The sequence below is a fragment of the Phyllopteryx taeniolatus genome, chromosome 3 (genome assembly GCF_024500385.1).
Source record: "Phyllopteryx taeniolatus isolate TA_2022b chromosome 3, UOR_Ptae_1.2, whole genome shotgun sequence".
NCBI lineage: Eukaryota > Metazoa > Chordata > Actinopteri > Syngnathiformes > Syngnathidae > Phyllopteryx > Phyllopteryx taeniolatus.
In genome coordinates, this window is record NC_084504.1 from 27,525,810 (window position 1) to 27,541,353 (window position 15,544).

Consider the following 15,544-nt stretch of genomic DNA (forward strand, 5'->3'; position numbering starts at 1 on the left):
AGGATGATCCCCGCGATTGTGAAATAAAATCACCAGTTGCTTACAGTGCAGTTGTACTCACCGTGGAGTCAGAAAGAAAACGTTTGCACCCGTGACGTAATCGTACAGTTTGGGGGCGGTGCAATGGTGGCTTCGGGTACTCCTCGTAAATGCAAGCCTCCACCTGACACGTTAAATTAGTTTGTACAGTAGGTTGCTGGGAACTGTCTACGTGTAAACACGCTGATACCAAAATGTTATAAACAAAATAATGTCATTAATCAATAATGAAAATAATGTATTTTTTAACAATAACGGATCACATATAATAGTCAAATCAACTTGTAGTTTTCAAATTCCAGAGACTACCTAAAGGTAGCACCACTGACAGTAGTCCGTCCTTGGCTAATGGATAAGCTAACTAGTCCGGGCTAGCAAAATAACAAATACGAAGCCTCTTCTGTTTTGCATTTTGGACGTTGTCGGTGAGTTGAGGTCCAGCTTTTCTGTTGTACTCATTTAAAATAATAAACAGCCTATGACACCCTTAAACCCCAAGCTCCGTATCGTAACCTGAACCGAGCTATATAACATGTACACAAACATTCTGCCTCAAAGCTGGGATGGTGGACAAATAATGTTGAATTCAAATGTGTTTTAAATGCCATCAACGTGATGCTCCGCGTGATCTGTCGGCAAGTGTTAAGTCAGCGCTACCGTTAGCTCTCGTTACATAGTACAACCCCAATTCCAATGAAGTTGGAAGGACGTTGTGTTAAACCTAAATAAAAAACGAATACAATGATTTGCAAATCATGTTCAACCTATATTTCATTGAATACGCTACAAATACAAGATATTTCATGTTCAAACTGATCGACTTTATAGTTTTAGCAAATAATCATTAGTTTAGAATTTGATGGCTGCAAGGCGTTCCAAAAAAAGCTGGGACAGGCTCATGTTTACCACGGTGTTACGTCACCTTTTCTTTGAACAACATTCAATAAACGTTTGGGAACTGAGGACACTCATTGTTGAAGCTTCGTCGGTGGAATTCTTTCCCATTCTTGCTCGATGTACAGCTTCAGCTGTTCAACAGTCCGGGGTCTCCGTTGTCGTAGTTTACGCTTCATAATGCGCCACACATTTTCAATGGGAGACGGGTGTGGACCGCAGGCAGGCCAGTCTCGTACCCGCCCTCTTTTACTACGAAGCCACGCTGTTGTAACACGTGCAGAATGTGCTTTGACATTGTCTTGCTGAAATAAGCAAGGACGTCCATGAAAAAGACGTTACTCGGATGGCCGCATATGTTTCTCCAAAACCTGTATGTACCTGTCAGCATGAATGGTGCCTTCACAGATGTGTAAGTTACCCAGGCCATTGGCACTAACACAGCCCCATACCATCACAGATGCTGGCTTTTGAACTTTGCGTCCATAACACTCTTTTCCTCTTTGGACACGACGGAGGACACGACGTCCACAATTTCCAAAAACAATTTGAAATGTGGACTCGTCGGACCAGAGAACACTTTTCCACTTTTCATCGGTCCCTCTTCGATGAGCTCGGGCCCAGAGTAGCCGGCGGCGTTTCTGGGTGTTGTTGATAAATGGCTTTTGCTTTGCATAGGAGAGTTTCAAGTTGCATTTCCGGATGTAGCGCCGAACTGTATTTACTGACATTGGTTTTCTGAAGTGTTCCTGAGCCCATGCGGTGATATCCTTTACACATCGATGTCGCTTTTTGATGCGGTGCCGCCTGAGGGATCGAAGGTCACGGGCATTCAATGTCGGTTTTCGGCCTTGCCGCTTACATGCGGTGATTTCTCCAGATTCTCTGAACCTTTTGATGATATTATGGACCGTACATGATGAAATCCCTAAATTCCTTGCAATTGTACATTGAGGAACATTGTCCTTAAACTGTTGGACTATTTTCTCACGCACTTGTTCACAAAGAGGTGAACCTCACCCCACCATTGCTTGTGAATGACTGAGCCATTCAGGGAAGCTCCTTTTCTACCCAATCATGGCACCCATCTGTTCCCAATTAGCCCGTTCACCTGCGGGATGTTCCAAACAGGTGTTTGATGAGCATTCCTCAACTTTCTCACTCTTTTTTGCCACCTGTCCCAGCTTTTTTTGCAACATGCTGCAGCCATCAAATTTTAAGTTCATGATTATTTGCTAAAAACAATCAAGTTGATCAGTTTAAACATTAACTATCTTGTCTTTGTAGTGTATTCAATTAAATATAGGTTGAACATGAGTTGCAAATCATTGTATTCTGTTTTTATTTGTGTTTAGCACAACGTCCCAACTCCATTGGAATTGGGGTTGTAGTTTGTATCCTTTATCGTACCATCGTGATGATGCAGTCAGAGCTCGTGTCAATGTAAACTACTATTTGTGAACCTCAAATATTCGAGATTGACAGATAGCAATGTGCTTATGTTGCCCGGCAGCAGGTCAGGATAAGGTTGATTTAATGTCCCTTAGTCCTGTTGACCAGGGGCGTCTATCTCAGACTGCCAAAGACGAAGACCAGCTGAACAGCTCTGGTCAGGCTGCGACTGCAGAGAACACACATGTGGACCAGGTGAGTGCATATTTCATGTAAGGCAACCTACCATGAGTGCTGTGTTGATTTCCGGATGGTCAGGCTCAAATAAGAGTGGGAGGGGTTTGAAGAGTTTTGAATTGAACGCATTGGTTGACTGAAGCTTTTATCACAGGTTTCAAGCTCCGGCCTGGATTGTGGTCCTGGTCCAGACTGATTGTGGCGGCTGGCATATCTTTACTGCTGCTCATTGTAATCTTTCGGGTCCCATAAACCTACACAATTTAAATGGCGTTTTAAAATCAAATTCCGTCTTGTGGTCCGGTTTACCATTTACTATTTTTTGACTTGGCCCTAAAATTTAAATATGAAATATTTTGATTTATTTTGTTTGTCTGTTAGTGTGTTAGTTTGTGTTAGTGTTTAAAAAAAACAAAAACAAAACATAAATAACAAAATAATCAGTGACTTTGACCTCTTCGGTTCCCCTACTGTACAAAATGGTTAGCACATCTGTCTCACAGTTCTGAGGTTTGGGGTTCGAGTCTCAGCTCCAGCCTTCCTGAATGGAGAATGCATGTTTTCTCCAGGTACTCTGGTTTCCTCCCACATTCCACAAATTGAAGACTGTAAATTGTCTATATGTGTCAATGTGCTTGTGAATGGTTGTTTGTCTGTATGTGCCCTGCAATTGGCTGGCGAACCATTCCAAGGTGTACAACGCTCCTTGCCAAAAGTCAGCTGGCATTATTGACTCTTGCTCACCCATGACAGTAATCAAGTTAAGCAGTTAAAAAAAAAAAAGATAAGCCCTATAGAAAATGGATGGATGGAAATATGTAAATTTACGTATTTCATAATCTGCCTTAACTTTCATCACTTTATTGTGGTTGGTTTCAGGACAGTATGTCAACATGAATTAGTGAAATGCAAATTAGTAGTAAAGAAACCCACTAGCAAGAGTGAGAATCCGGTGATATCTGACCTCGCCACCCGCAAATTGAGCTTCATGAAGCCCACTTAAAAAGCTTAAACAAGCCCTGAGCATTTGATGAAAGTAGCAATGTGCCTCTATGCAACAAATCCTGACACCTTGCGCAACTCCAAGGCTGTGCCAGGCAGGACTTGAAATAGTCTATTGACTCAGCATTGTCACAATTCACACCACTCGAGGCCCCATCAATCTTGCTGCTCACTAAGTCTTATTTAGTGTGAGAGTTGGTTTGTGCTCCTGTTCTAATGGACAAATATAGCTGCTACATTCTTTACCCACCGAGCGACAAAATGAAGACACTGCCCTTGTGTCTCAAGAAAGAAATAGTTAGGCTATACATGGAAGTTGCATACGGTTCCTTTTTATGGTTTGACATTTAGTGACAGGGTATTGCATCTACTGTACCTTTAACTGCTGTTAGGAAAGCACATATTCCCAAATTATGAATCATCTTTCTGTAAATGTCAACACCCTCCTGGCTTGTGTACTAACTTGGCAATTTTGTGATGAAGCTGTTGTGTCAAGCCGTGGAAGGATCCAAATGTCTGGAAACAGGGCAGTTTGCAAGCTGTAGCCGTGTCACTCGTGCAAAATAGAAGAGACATTTGTCTGTCTGACAAAGTGGAGAGGAGGCCCGATCTTTTCCTGTCCGCTGTTCTTTACTTTGGCAGATGGTCTCAAGTTTTTTTTGATTTGGAGCTTAATTGAACAAAACAGAATCAGACTTTTGTAATTACCGGAGTTAAAGTGGAGGTAAAACACAGTTGAATATAGTGTGTATGAATGTGTTTCCCCCCCCCCCCCCCCCCGACTTCCATAGTGATGCTTTTGGCTTTTTTTGTTTATTGATTTAGTATTTTTTGTTTTACAGGTGTTGCCAGTTGTGGACAAAGCCTCTCCCGGTTCGACTTCATCCTTTGAGATGCTCGACATGGAGCCTGTCCGGCCTCCTTACCAAAAAGTGCAGCCTCATTGGTTCTTCTACAAACAGGGCGATGACAATGTACTCTGGCTCCCTTTTAGCAGAGAAGACTCAGACAAATTAGAGAATGCCGACAATGCAAGTAAGCATGCACAAACTGTCTCTAGACTTTCCATGACTCACTTGAATACCAATTTCTGCTGCTGTCAAATTCAAATTCAATATCGACATATTTGAACACAAATTCCCTCTTCTCCCTATCTATGCTTCGATTGGCATATCTAGACATATCTATTAGAAATGTACAAAAATTGTTCCCTGATTTGTTAAAGAGAGGCGAGTCTGCTACTGCCATGGTGCCCTTGACGAAGACCCCACATGCGAGCTCAAGAGGTGTTGCGCGTTTTGTGCGCCCCTTCCACTCTGACATCTCTCCTTGCATGCCTGAAATATTCAATTTCACCTTGAAATATTATATGTATAATAAATGTAATTGAACGATTGTATTTTGGCCATAAAAAAAGTTACAATGTGTATGTACAACATGTAAAATAGGTCATTTAATTTCTAAAATATATATTTTTGGTTTTCATTTTATTTTTTAGCTTTAATTATAATTAACCAGTTATATCATAAAATAAGTCATTGTTAAATCTTTTTATTTGGGTACTATTTTACTATTTTCTAATTGAAAATAAACCAATGATTTAACAAGCTAAATCTGTACGAATAGAAATGAAAATGAATGCAAATAGTTTTATTAACCAATTTTGAGGGGGGGAACACCTAGAGTAATGCAACAAATGTATTGGGATCTTTGATAATGTAAATGTTTGGTGGGCTGCATCAAAGCACAGAGTTTTTTTTGTTTTTGTTTTTGTCTTATGTGAACATGACGTGGTTATCAGGAGGCAACGAGGAGGTGGTTGTGGCTGTGGAGGGTGAGCGCTATGATGTACATGTCAAGGAGAGAAAGCGCTATCCTGTATACTGGGAACAAGCTCCGACTGAAGTTCGCCGCTGCACGTGGTTCTTCAAGGGAGATAAAGACTTAAGGTTCATGCCATACTCTGAAGACTTCAGCAACAGTCTGGAGGTAATCTGACACGAGAGAAGCTTGTGCAAATATCACCCGTTCCTCAGTCAGAAATAGCCAGATTGCTCCAACTTTACAGGATGCCTATATGATCGCCGTTACTTTAGATGAGTGGAAAAGGAAGCTCGACTTTCCCACGGGAGAGACGGTCATTTTACACAATCCCAAGGTGAAACCTGCGCCTATGTGGTCACCATAATTTCCTATGTTCTACATTCTTCAGTGTTTTTTTCTTCTGCTCTTCTTCCAGCTGATAATGCACTACCAGCCGTTAGGATTTCAGGAAGACTGGGTCTCCTCGCCATCTGAGAACACCCGTCCTAGAACAGTCAAACGTGGCATAAACAACATCCCTGTAGAAATACATGATGGTATGTTTTTTTAATAATAGTGGAATATTCACACACTCGCCACTTTATTAGGTACACCACTTTTAAGAGCCGTATCAACAAATGTTCCATCCATCCATCCATTTTCCACACCGCTTATCCTCACTGGAACCTATCCCAGCTGACTCTGGGTGAGAGGCGGGGTACACCCTGAACTGGTCGCCAGCCATACTGTATAAACAAACAAGCATTCACACTCACATTCACACCGTATGGGCAATTTAGTCTCCGATTAACCTACCCTACATGTTTTTGGGATGTGGGAGGAAACCTGAGTACCCATAGAAAAGCCACGCAGGCACGGGGAGAACATGCAAACTCCACACAGGCGAGGCCGGATTTGAACCCGGATCCTCAGAACTGTGAGGCAGATGTGCTAACAAATTACCCACCGTGCTGCCTACAAATGTTCCAAGATGTATTTGTTTTTTAACCTCTTAATAACTAAAGACCCATTTGGGATTTCATAATCTCTTTATTTCAAGGTGAACCAGAAAAGGTGGACCATCTTGTTTTTATGGTCCACGGCATCGGTCCTGCATGTGACTTGCGCTTCAGATCCATTATACAGTGTGGTAGGTGTATGCTTTTTTTTGTGTGTGTGTGCATTTTCCTACGCTGTTTGGAAATGTATTTATCATTCCTAATCTTGTGTTGTCTTTCCAGTGAATGACTTCCGTAGTGTGTCACTGTCCTTGTTGGCTTCTCATTATAAGAATGCTCAGTCAGAGGGCAAGGTTGGAAAAGTGGAGTTCCTCCCAGTGAACTGGCACAGCGCTTTACATGGAGATGCCACCGGTGTGGATGAGTAAGTCTATAGAAAGACCCGAGTATGCACACACACACACACACACACAAACAAACACAATTCCTTTCTCATCTTTGCGCAGCCTCTTTATTCATTCGGACTCACTAAATTGTGTTGCTTTTGTCTTCCTACTTTCCAGGGACATCCATAGGATCACTCTGCCCAGCATCAGCAGACTGAGACATTTCACCAATGACACCCTGCTAGACTTGTTTTTCTATAATAGTCCCACGTACTGCCAGACCATAGTGGACACAGTCGCCTCAGAGATTAACAGGCTACACACTCTCTTTAAGAAGAGACACCCCAAGTTCAAGGGAGAAATTTCTGTCGTGGGTCATAGCCTCGGTTCGAGAAATATTCACACATTATTATCGACTTTACAGTCTTGAACAATCACACTTACTCTCATTTACCTCTCTTTCAATAGGTTCATTGATCCTGTTTGATATGCTGACCAACCAGAGAAGTGGTTCCGAATCTGCAAGAGAGGAGGTACAATTTTGATGATTGCATTCTCAATAAGTAGGCTGTAAAAAAATAGTTCAAAACCACAACAAAAAAAACAACCCTGTTTGCTAAAGGTGCTGTCTGATGACCTGTGTGATCCCGAACATGATACACTGGAACAGACTCTCACCCGACTGGGGCTGCAGCAATACTCACCCACATTAAAGGCAGAAAACTTGGACCTAGAATCCCTGGTAACAAACAAACAAACAAACACACAAATGCAAAATAATACACTGCATTGTGTAAGCTTTCATAATGCACCGTTTGTCTTCCTTTAGGCTCTTTGCCAAGAAAATGACCTCAAAGATTTAGGAATTCCTCTTGGACCCCGAAAGAAGATTCTGAAATATGTCAGGAGAAAATGTTTTTCAGAGGTCAGACACAGCCGCTTATTGAGATACGATGCATCCTGAGTATTTAAAAAAAAAAAAAAAAAAAGTAAGATTTTGAGGAATAGGGATATAACAACAAAATGTGCAAAAAGTGAAGAGCTGTGAATAACTTCCGGATTCTATGTTCCAATATCCTTTACATGTCAATTTTGTCAGAGTAAAATACGTTTGTCTGAATGTGTTTGAAGTGTTTGTTTGTTTGTTTGTTTTTTTTCTAAATGATGGCACCAATGACTTAATACAATAAGACAATATGTATCATGTTGAATTAGGATAACAAAGCTGGACGCCTGGCTTCAGTGCTGGAAGGTTCTCTTGGCAGTGAGGGCAACGCTAACCAGTCTCCAGGATCTGCAGTCAAAAAGGGCCAGTTCCTCAGAACACAGTCCATCACCGGCGCTGTAGATTATGAATATTTCAACATGGGCATCGGACAGGTACCACACACACACACGCACGCATGCATGGAAACGGTTATTTTTGCCCTCCAGCCTTTGTGCATCACCCTCCTGCTTTTCTCCCGCCTGCTTGCCCGGACAGACCAGTGGAAGCCTAGCCAAGGGACAGGTTTGTCTCAAGTGGTGCCCACATGATAGCCTCGAAACACAGTATAGTCCAGGGTTCACCGACATGATGCTCACGGGCATGAGGAGCCAGTGGGCCTGTTCTAAAAATACTTCACTCATGATAGGATATTGTGATTTGTTGTAGAAGTGATCATTTGAAAATGTTGAGGTGAGAAATCATTAACATCATCAGTGTCTTCACATAGATGAATATAATTGATTATTATTAATAACATATAATTCAAGGTAATTTGAGCCAATTGGTTATTTCAGAAGTGTGTGTCAAACTGGTTGCCCTTCAATCAGTACCCAATCAAAGTAGCTCTCTGTTTAAAAAAAAAAAAAAAAAAAAAAAATGGTTAGGGAACCCTGGTATAGTCACTTATGATCAATATTATTTTATTGGCCATAACGGACTGTGGGACCAAAGAGCACCCTCACTTTCTGTTCTCATCCCGTCCCGCATGAGTGACCAGCTCTCCTCCTTGCGTGCTCTCATTCTCTCTGCATGCTTGGAAAGGATTTTGGCGTTATTGCGCCCTATTTGTTTTGAGGGTGTGCAAAGCAAGACCACCGTCTCAAGCCTAAGCATTTCAGCGGTTTGATAAGACTGTTTCAATCCTCTCTCTACAGGTATCCATCGATTACCCACAGCTGGCGTTCCAGCCACAGACCTTTTTTGCGTTTGGATCCCCCATTGGAATGTTTCTAACTGTCCGTGGACTTAAACGAATCGATCTCAACTACAGCTTCCCAACCTGCGAGAGCTTTTATAACATCTATCACCCGGTGCTTTTATCTGACACTTAAGTCGATAAATGTGACAATTTGATGTAAGCGTCAAATCCTCTCATGCATGCCTTGTCTTTCGTTGTGCAGTTTGATCCTGTAGCTTACCGGATTGAGCCCATGATTATTCCAGAAGTTGATCTGGAACCAATGCTAATTCCGCACCATAAAGGCCGTAAGAGGATGCACTTGGGTATGGATTCTTGGTTTTTTTTTTCTTTCTCGATATCAAACACTATTATGGCATGAGCTTTTTCCCCAAAATCCTAACGATAATGTATTTTTTGCCTCCAAGAACTGAAGGACAGCTTCACCCGCATGAGCATTGATTTAAAGAATAATGTCCTGGGATCATTACGGACAGCTTGGCAGTCACTTTCCAGACCTGTTGCTGCACTGCCCCCAGTAGATGAAGGAAAAACTACAACAGAGGGAACTCTTCAGGAGACGCAAGGTAGATCGTTTTCTGTTTGTCATATAAATGATCGCAATATGTGCAGCGTGTGTGTCTAACCCTCCCTCTCTTCACACTCCTCACTCTCTGCTTGCCAACATCCTGCCTGTTTGCGTCTAACTCTGTCTGGTGGTCACACCTGCTTCCCGCACCCTTTCGCACTTTACTGTGAACTTCAGCGTTGGCTGCAGTTTGCGCTTCTGGTCAGAGGGAAGAAAAAAGTGGTGACTTTTGGACTAAAATATTGGAGTGGCCCAGGGCCCTTCATAGGCATTACTTCCAAGGTAAGCTTGGATAGTCACACAGTTTCTGAATACAAAAAGACCATAACTACAGTGAAACCTCCAACAATGAACAGCAATTTTACAATTTGAGGTTCGACCAACATGTTTTGAAAAAAATATGCCTTTAACATCAAAATGGAATGAATTCAAAGTCTTCAAACCCTCATCATGCACAACATTACAAGAGATGTTACCAAATCTCCTTGAGCAGCCAAAGCAAAAATGGCAAACTTGTTCTCATTGCCGCATAGTAGTTGTGGTTTCCCTCAAGGGGCTGGTTATTACGGTAAACCGTATACATTTATAGTTGCTTGGGTTGTAACGGTTCGCCCTTAATCACACTTCGGTACGTACGTGGGATGCAAAACAAACTGCTTACATTTTATATAAACACAGGCAAATTGAATGCAACTAAGTGACACCAAATGTCTTCCTATTACCTTGCCATTGCTTGTCAGTGAAGTGTCTTCAAACCTAAGTTTAGTTTAGTTATACAGTAGTCAACATTAAGTGCAGCCCTATGGGGGGCAAAGGCCAGTGCAAACTGTCGGCCGGTCCCAAGCCCGGATAAATGCAGAGGGTTGCGTCAGGAAGGGCATCCGGCTTCCAACTTTGCCAAACAAATATGAGCGTTCATCCAAAGAATTCCATTCCGGCTCGGTCGTGGCCCGGGTTAACAACGTCCGCTAATTCAGCTACTGTGGGTCGAAGTCGAAGAAGAAGAAGAAGAGGTGGAAAGCGGGTTATTCGGCAGAAAGAAAAGAGGAAAGCGCAGAGCCTAGAACTGAATGTGGGGACTTTGAATGTTGGGACTATGACAGGAAAATCTCAGGAGTTGGTTGACATGATGATTAGGAGAAAGGTTGATATATTGTGTGTCCAGGAGACCAGGTGGAAAGGCAGTAAGGCGAGAAGTTTAGGGGCAGGGTTGAAATGATTATACCATGGTGTAGCTTTTCGGGAAGAGGTGAGACAGCTTCTCGGTGGACAGGAGAAGACTGAACCACTGCAGCCAAGGTGATCAGAGAGGCAGGCAGGAGAGTACTTGGTGTATCTTCTGGCAGGAAAGGAGAGAAGGAGACTTGCTGGTGGAACCTCACAGTACAGGAAATCATACAAGGAAAAAGGTTAGCTAAGAAGAAGTGGGACACCGAGAGGACCGAGGAGCGGCGTAAGGAATACATTGAGATGCGACATAGGGGCAAAGGTAGAGGTGGCAAAGGCCAAACAAGAGGCATGTGATGACATGTATGCCAGGTTGGACACTAAAGAAGGAGAAAAGGATCTATACCGGTTGGCCAGACAGAAGGATAGAGATGGGAAGGATGTGACGCAGGTTAGGGTGATTAAGGATAGAGGATGCCAGTTGTGTGCTAGATAGATGGAAAGAATACTTCGAGGAGTTGATGAATGAGGAAAATGGGAGAGTAGAAGAGGCAAGTATGGTGGACCAGAAAGTTGATGAGCCACACAATGAAGTTATGGGAAAGAGTAGTGGAGGCTTGACTCAGGACAGAAGTGAGTATTTGCGAGCAACAGTATGCTATCATGCCTACAAAGAGTACCACAGATGCATTATTTTCCCTGAGGGCTTTGATGGAGCCGTACAGAGAAGGTCAGAAGGAGCTACACTGTGTCATTAGACTGGAATCCCCATGGACCATGATGTTCGCAGATGACATTGTGATCTGCAGTGAAAGCAGGGAGCGGGTGGAGGAACAGTTAGAAAGGTGGATGCTTGCACTGGAAAGGAGAGGAATGAAAGTGGGATAGAATATATGTGGATAAAGGAGAGAGGTGGAGCGGGAAGAGGGAGACAGCGAGGGTGGACAACTTCAAATACTTGGGGTCAACAGTCTAGAGCAATGGTGAGTGTGGTAAGGAAGTGAAGAAACGGGTCCAAGCAGGTTGGAACGGGTGGAGGAAGGTGTCAGGTGTGTTATGTGACAGAAGAGTCTCTGCTAGGACAAAGGGCAAAGTTTAGAAAACAGTGGTGAGGCCAGCCAGGATGGACGGATTCGAGACAGTGGCACTGAAGAGACCACAGGAAGCAGAGCACATGAAGATGTTGAGGTTCGCTCTCGGAGTGACCAGGTTGGATCAAATTAGAAATGAGCTCATCAGAGAGTCGGCCGAGGTTCGATGTTTTGGAGATGGAAGTTAGCGAGAGAGCAGACTTGGATGGTTTGCCCACGTCCAGAGGAGAGAGAGTGAGCATATTGGTAGAAGGATGATGAGGATGGAGCTGCCGGGCAAGAGAGCGAGAGGAAGACCAAGGAGAAGGTTGATGGATGTCGTGAGGGAAGACATGAGGGCGCTTGGTGTTGCTGGAGAGGAGCATGCAGCAGATAGGCTGACATGGAAAAGGAGGACGCGCTGTGGCGACCCCTAGCGGGACAAGCCCAAAGCAAAAGAAGAAGAGCGCAGTCAACCTTTGTCATACTCTCATGACCGTTAATATTGCCTGGACTGTTAATAAAGGTTTTATGATGGCAAATTTAAACAGTTGGGAGTCACAGGACAGCTTGAGTTTTCCACTCTGGAGGTTCCGCTGTTCAAAGGAATTGTTTACAGATTAGTTGAATTACTTTGGTTCACCACATTGTTTCTGTCACAGAGGGTTAAATGTTATGTAATGTAACTGTTGGCTGCTGCAGGCTTCGTCCTGCTCCTAACCTGTGCCTGACTTCTTCTTTCTTACGACTTTGTACTGCAGATGTGGCGCTACCTATTCCGGTGTCATGGACTGTATGCACGTGTAGTAGTGTATGTTTCAATGGCGGGCCGTGCACGTGGTACCTCGGCGTTCAGTACAGACTCGCACAACTTAATCCACCTCGCCACTATCACGTCGCGATTATAAAAATCATCAACATATACAACCATGCAATATAACTGCATGCAGCTGTGTCACGTATATTATCCGGAGCAGTTTAGAATCAATATTTGTCGAATAACATGATACAAAACAGTAAATGTAAACAAAATACACCTTACTCACGAGAGATGGTGATTATTAAATGTATTAATGTGTACTCATCGCTACAGACTCGTGGAAGTTTGATGTAACAAGTTTTGCTCTGGTCACACGGAAAAATGCCGTCACCATCAAAAACCGACGCTCTGGCCCTGTGAGGATGAATTTGAACTTGGTTAGAGAAACCGTCCCATTGCTACGACTAATTCCGACGGCCCAGGGCAGATTAGATTGACGTGCTAGCACATATAGCTGAAATCTGATTGGACACGAAATATTATATATATATATAATATACACAACCGGAAGCAGTGCAGTCAGTCAAGCGAAACACTGAAAACAATTGATGCAATTTCATGGAACACTTATTGGAATTGAGGCTGTAAATGTACAGTAGGTCAGTGCTTCTGGTAATGTTTGGGCCAGCAGAGAAGGCTTTGTTGGCGCTGATGGTTGATTTAGTTATTATTACTGTTTTTAACCACTAAAGTATAATATCCAGGGCAGAGGTGATGTAATACAAACAAGTAACAATTCGGAGCCCTCATTGAACCTAACATATGGTACGTTTGTTGTTTGGAACAGCCCACGAGGCCACATCACCCACTTTGTTTTAAACTATTAAGAGTTTGACTTGATTTACAAAGTCCAGTGCCTTTTTAATGTCGATTAACCCTTACAAGCAGACATCTAATAAATGCTTCCGTTGTCCCCGCAGGCGAGAGCGAGGAGGCGGAATCGTCCGTATCAACGGAGCAGCCGCAGCAGGCAGAGCAAGCGCAAATAAAAGTGGGCATGTTGAATGGAGGGCGACGGATCGACTTCGTGCTTCAGGAAAAACCGATAGAGAGCTTCAATGAATATTTGTTTGCCATTCAGTCTCATCTTTGCTATTGGTGAGTCATGCATGAATATTCAGAGGAGGCCTCTGTTTCAACTGTCCTTTAATTCTTCAATTCTTTTCCTGTGCGATTTTTTTGGATTTCTGACTGTGTGTGTGTCAGGGAATCCGAGGACACCGCTCTGCTGCTGCTGAAGGAGATCTACGACAAACTGGATGTGACATTGGATTAGACTCAACAGTCATTTGATTTTCCTCAATAGACCCCACTTCAGTAACCTGAGAGCAGGAACACGAAGGTTGCGCAAACCTCCTCCAGAATCTGAGAGTGGAGTCTCTTTTGGTCAGGTGATCTCTGGTCGGATATGTCAGTCAATATTTCCTTCGTCTCACAAGTGGGGTCGCTCGGTGTCTACTTGTTGATTCTCCTGTCATGATACGCAATTGCACTTTTCTTGTCTAGTTTCCTTACCGTGCACTTTCACTGTTATCAGCATAACATGCGCACAACTGTTAAAAAAATAGTACGGAAGATTTTATGTTATTATGACCACAAATGTGTTGGGTTGCTGAAACACGATTTATAATAAGAGTTCAAGGGAGTGCTCCCTTATGCTCTTAGCTTTTTATACACCGCAATTCATTTTGTTCTGATTGACTGAAATACTTGTTTTGTGGATTCGCCAAGGTTCTCTTCCTGCTCGCCCAAAGAAACCAAAAGCTGCTGCCCTCATAATGTGCAATTTCGCAAAAATGCCGACGTAATGTGATTTTCATTTGCGCTTTATTCTTTTTATTTCCCTTCCATCATATCCACACGTGTGTGTGTAAAACATTGAATCCTGAATCTATTTTAAAAGTCTGCTCTTAACATATAATACTGTATAATACCAAGAGTGGCGGAGAAGTTTGCTGAACTCGGTTTGATCATGTCCAGGGCCAAATTGTGTTTCTCTTCTGCTGTCCTTTGTATCAAGGGACTGTCAAATTAAGAATTTGCCTCTGCGTTACACGTACAGCGCGCTTACGTTTGACCATCTCAACATTTTGCAAAATGTTCACAAATATGTGCAGAAGTAGGATCGTTGTCACTGTCGTATAGATAAGAGCTTAATCAACACATGAACCCAAATTTTAAGATGCTCAAAGGTAACTGTCAGTTTTTATTCAAATCCAGAAGTTCTCGTTCACCCTCTCCCAGCCACCTTACCAACTAGACTGATACTCTTGTTTTTGTTTTAACCATATCAGTGAAACGTTTGATCACACATCTATTTGTGTGTCAAAGGATATTCTGCACTCTCCAAAGATGCACTGATCATGTATTATGCTGTATGATTATACTTGACAACTCCTCTGCTTATGCCATGCACCCTTGATTTATGGTGATGCGCACAAAAATAATGGCTCTTTATACCACTTTTGTGTGCCATAATAAAACAATGTCTTCACAGATATGTCAGCATTTTTATTGAATGTAAATGAACATACTAAAATTAAATGCAAGTGACTGCACAGCTGGCGCTAATAACGTCATTTGAAGATAGCTGTCGAGAAGGTCGTCTCCTAAGTGCCCGCCAGATCTGTGTCATGTGTGCCGTTGCGTTCCAAGCGAAGACTGACTCGCCACAGTTTGATTTGCAATAAGAGAAATAATGAGGCGGGTTAATATTTACATTATTTACATGTGTTGTCTAGGAAACAACACAAAGCTCGCACTTGGCAACAAGTCAGCAAAATGGTGATTAAAAGCGCACCGACGGGCCGCATTTGCTAAACGTGCACAGTTTAAGTTTCCTGTACTTATTATTGCGGATGTAGTGTCTTACTGCATTGCATCACACTGAGCTCTCCATAATAATATAATTATTTAAAAAAAACATCCCTCATTTTCTTCTTCTTTTCCTTTGGGCTTGTCCCGCTAGGGGTCGGCACAGCGCGTCCTCCTTTTCCATGTCAGCCTATCTGCTGCATGCTC

The 15,544-nt window shown here is 42.8% G+C and overlaps 1 protein-coding gene across 4 annotated transcripts; it reads left to right on the forward strand.

The window, feature by feature from the left end:
• Window positions 1-241: 241 nt before the first annotated feature.
• On the forward strand, window positions 242-15,021 carry ddhd2 (DDHD domain containing 2). 4 transcript variants are annotated; one of them, XM_061768111.1, is made up of 20 exons: window positions 242-464; window positions 2,447-2,580; window positions 4,407-4,599; window positions 5,366-5,553; window positions 5,633-5,722; window positions 5,804-5,924; window positions 6,428-6,517; window positions 6,609-6,750; window positions 6,890-7,098; window positions 7,181-7,245; window positions 7,335-7,454; window positions 7,542-7,637; window positions 7,928-8,092; window positions 8,196-8,222; window positions 8,855-9,010; window positions 9,101-9,203; window positions 9,306-9,464; window positions 9,644-9,748; window positions 13,444-13,621; window positions 13,730-15,021. In XM_061768111.1, the coding sequence occupies exons 2-20, from the start codon at window positions 2,470-2,472 to the stop codon at window positions 13,797-13,799; spliced, it is 2,388 nt and encodes a 795-aa protein (XP_061624095.1). In that variant the 5' UTR covers window positions 242-464; window positions 2,447-2,469; the 3' UTR covers window positions 13,800-15,021. The 4 variants fall into 4 exon arrangements, with proteins under 4 accessions (XP_061624095.1, XP_061624097.1, XP_061624098.1 ...); XM_061768113.1 differs by having other exon boundaries at window positions 2,450-2,580; XM_061768114.1 differs by lacking the exon at window positions 8,196-8,222 and having other exon boundaries at window positions 243-464.
• Window positions 15,022-15,544: the final 523 nt, after the last annotated feature.

What these genes read in the sequence shown, in the direction of transcription:
- ddhd2 (XM_061768111.1), top strand. Translation starts at nt 2,470, where the DNA reads ATGTCCCTTAGTCCTGTTGACCAGGGGCGTCTATCTCAGACTGCCAAA. An exon ending in AGAACACACATGTGGACCAG is followed by an intron (nt 2,581 to 4,406) that starts GTGAGTGCATAT and finishes TTTGTTTTACAG; the next exon opens with GTGTTGCCAGTTGTGGACAA. An exon ending in TCATTTTACACAATCCCAAG is followed by an intron (nt 5,723 to 5,803) that starts GTGAAACCTGCG and finishes CTCTTCTTCCAG; the next exon opens with CTGATAATGCACTACCAGCC.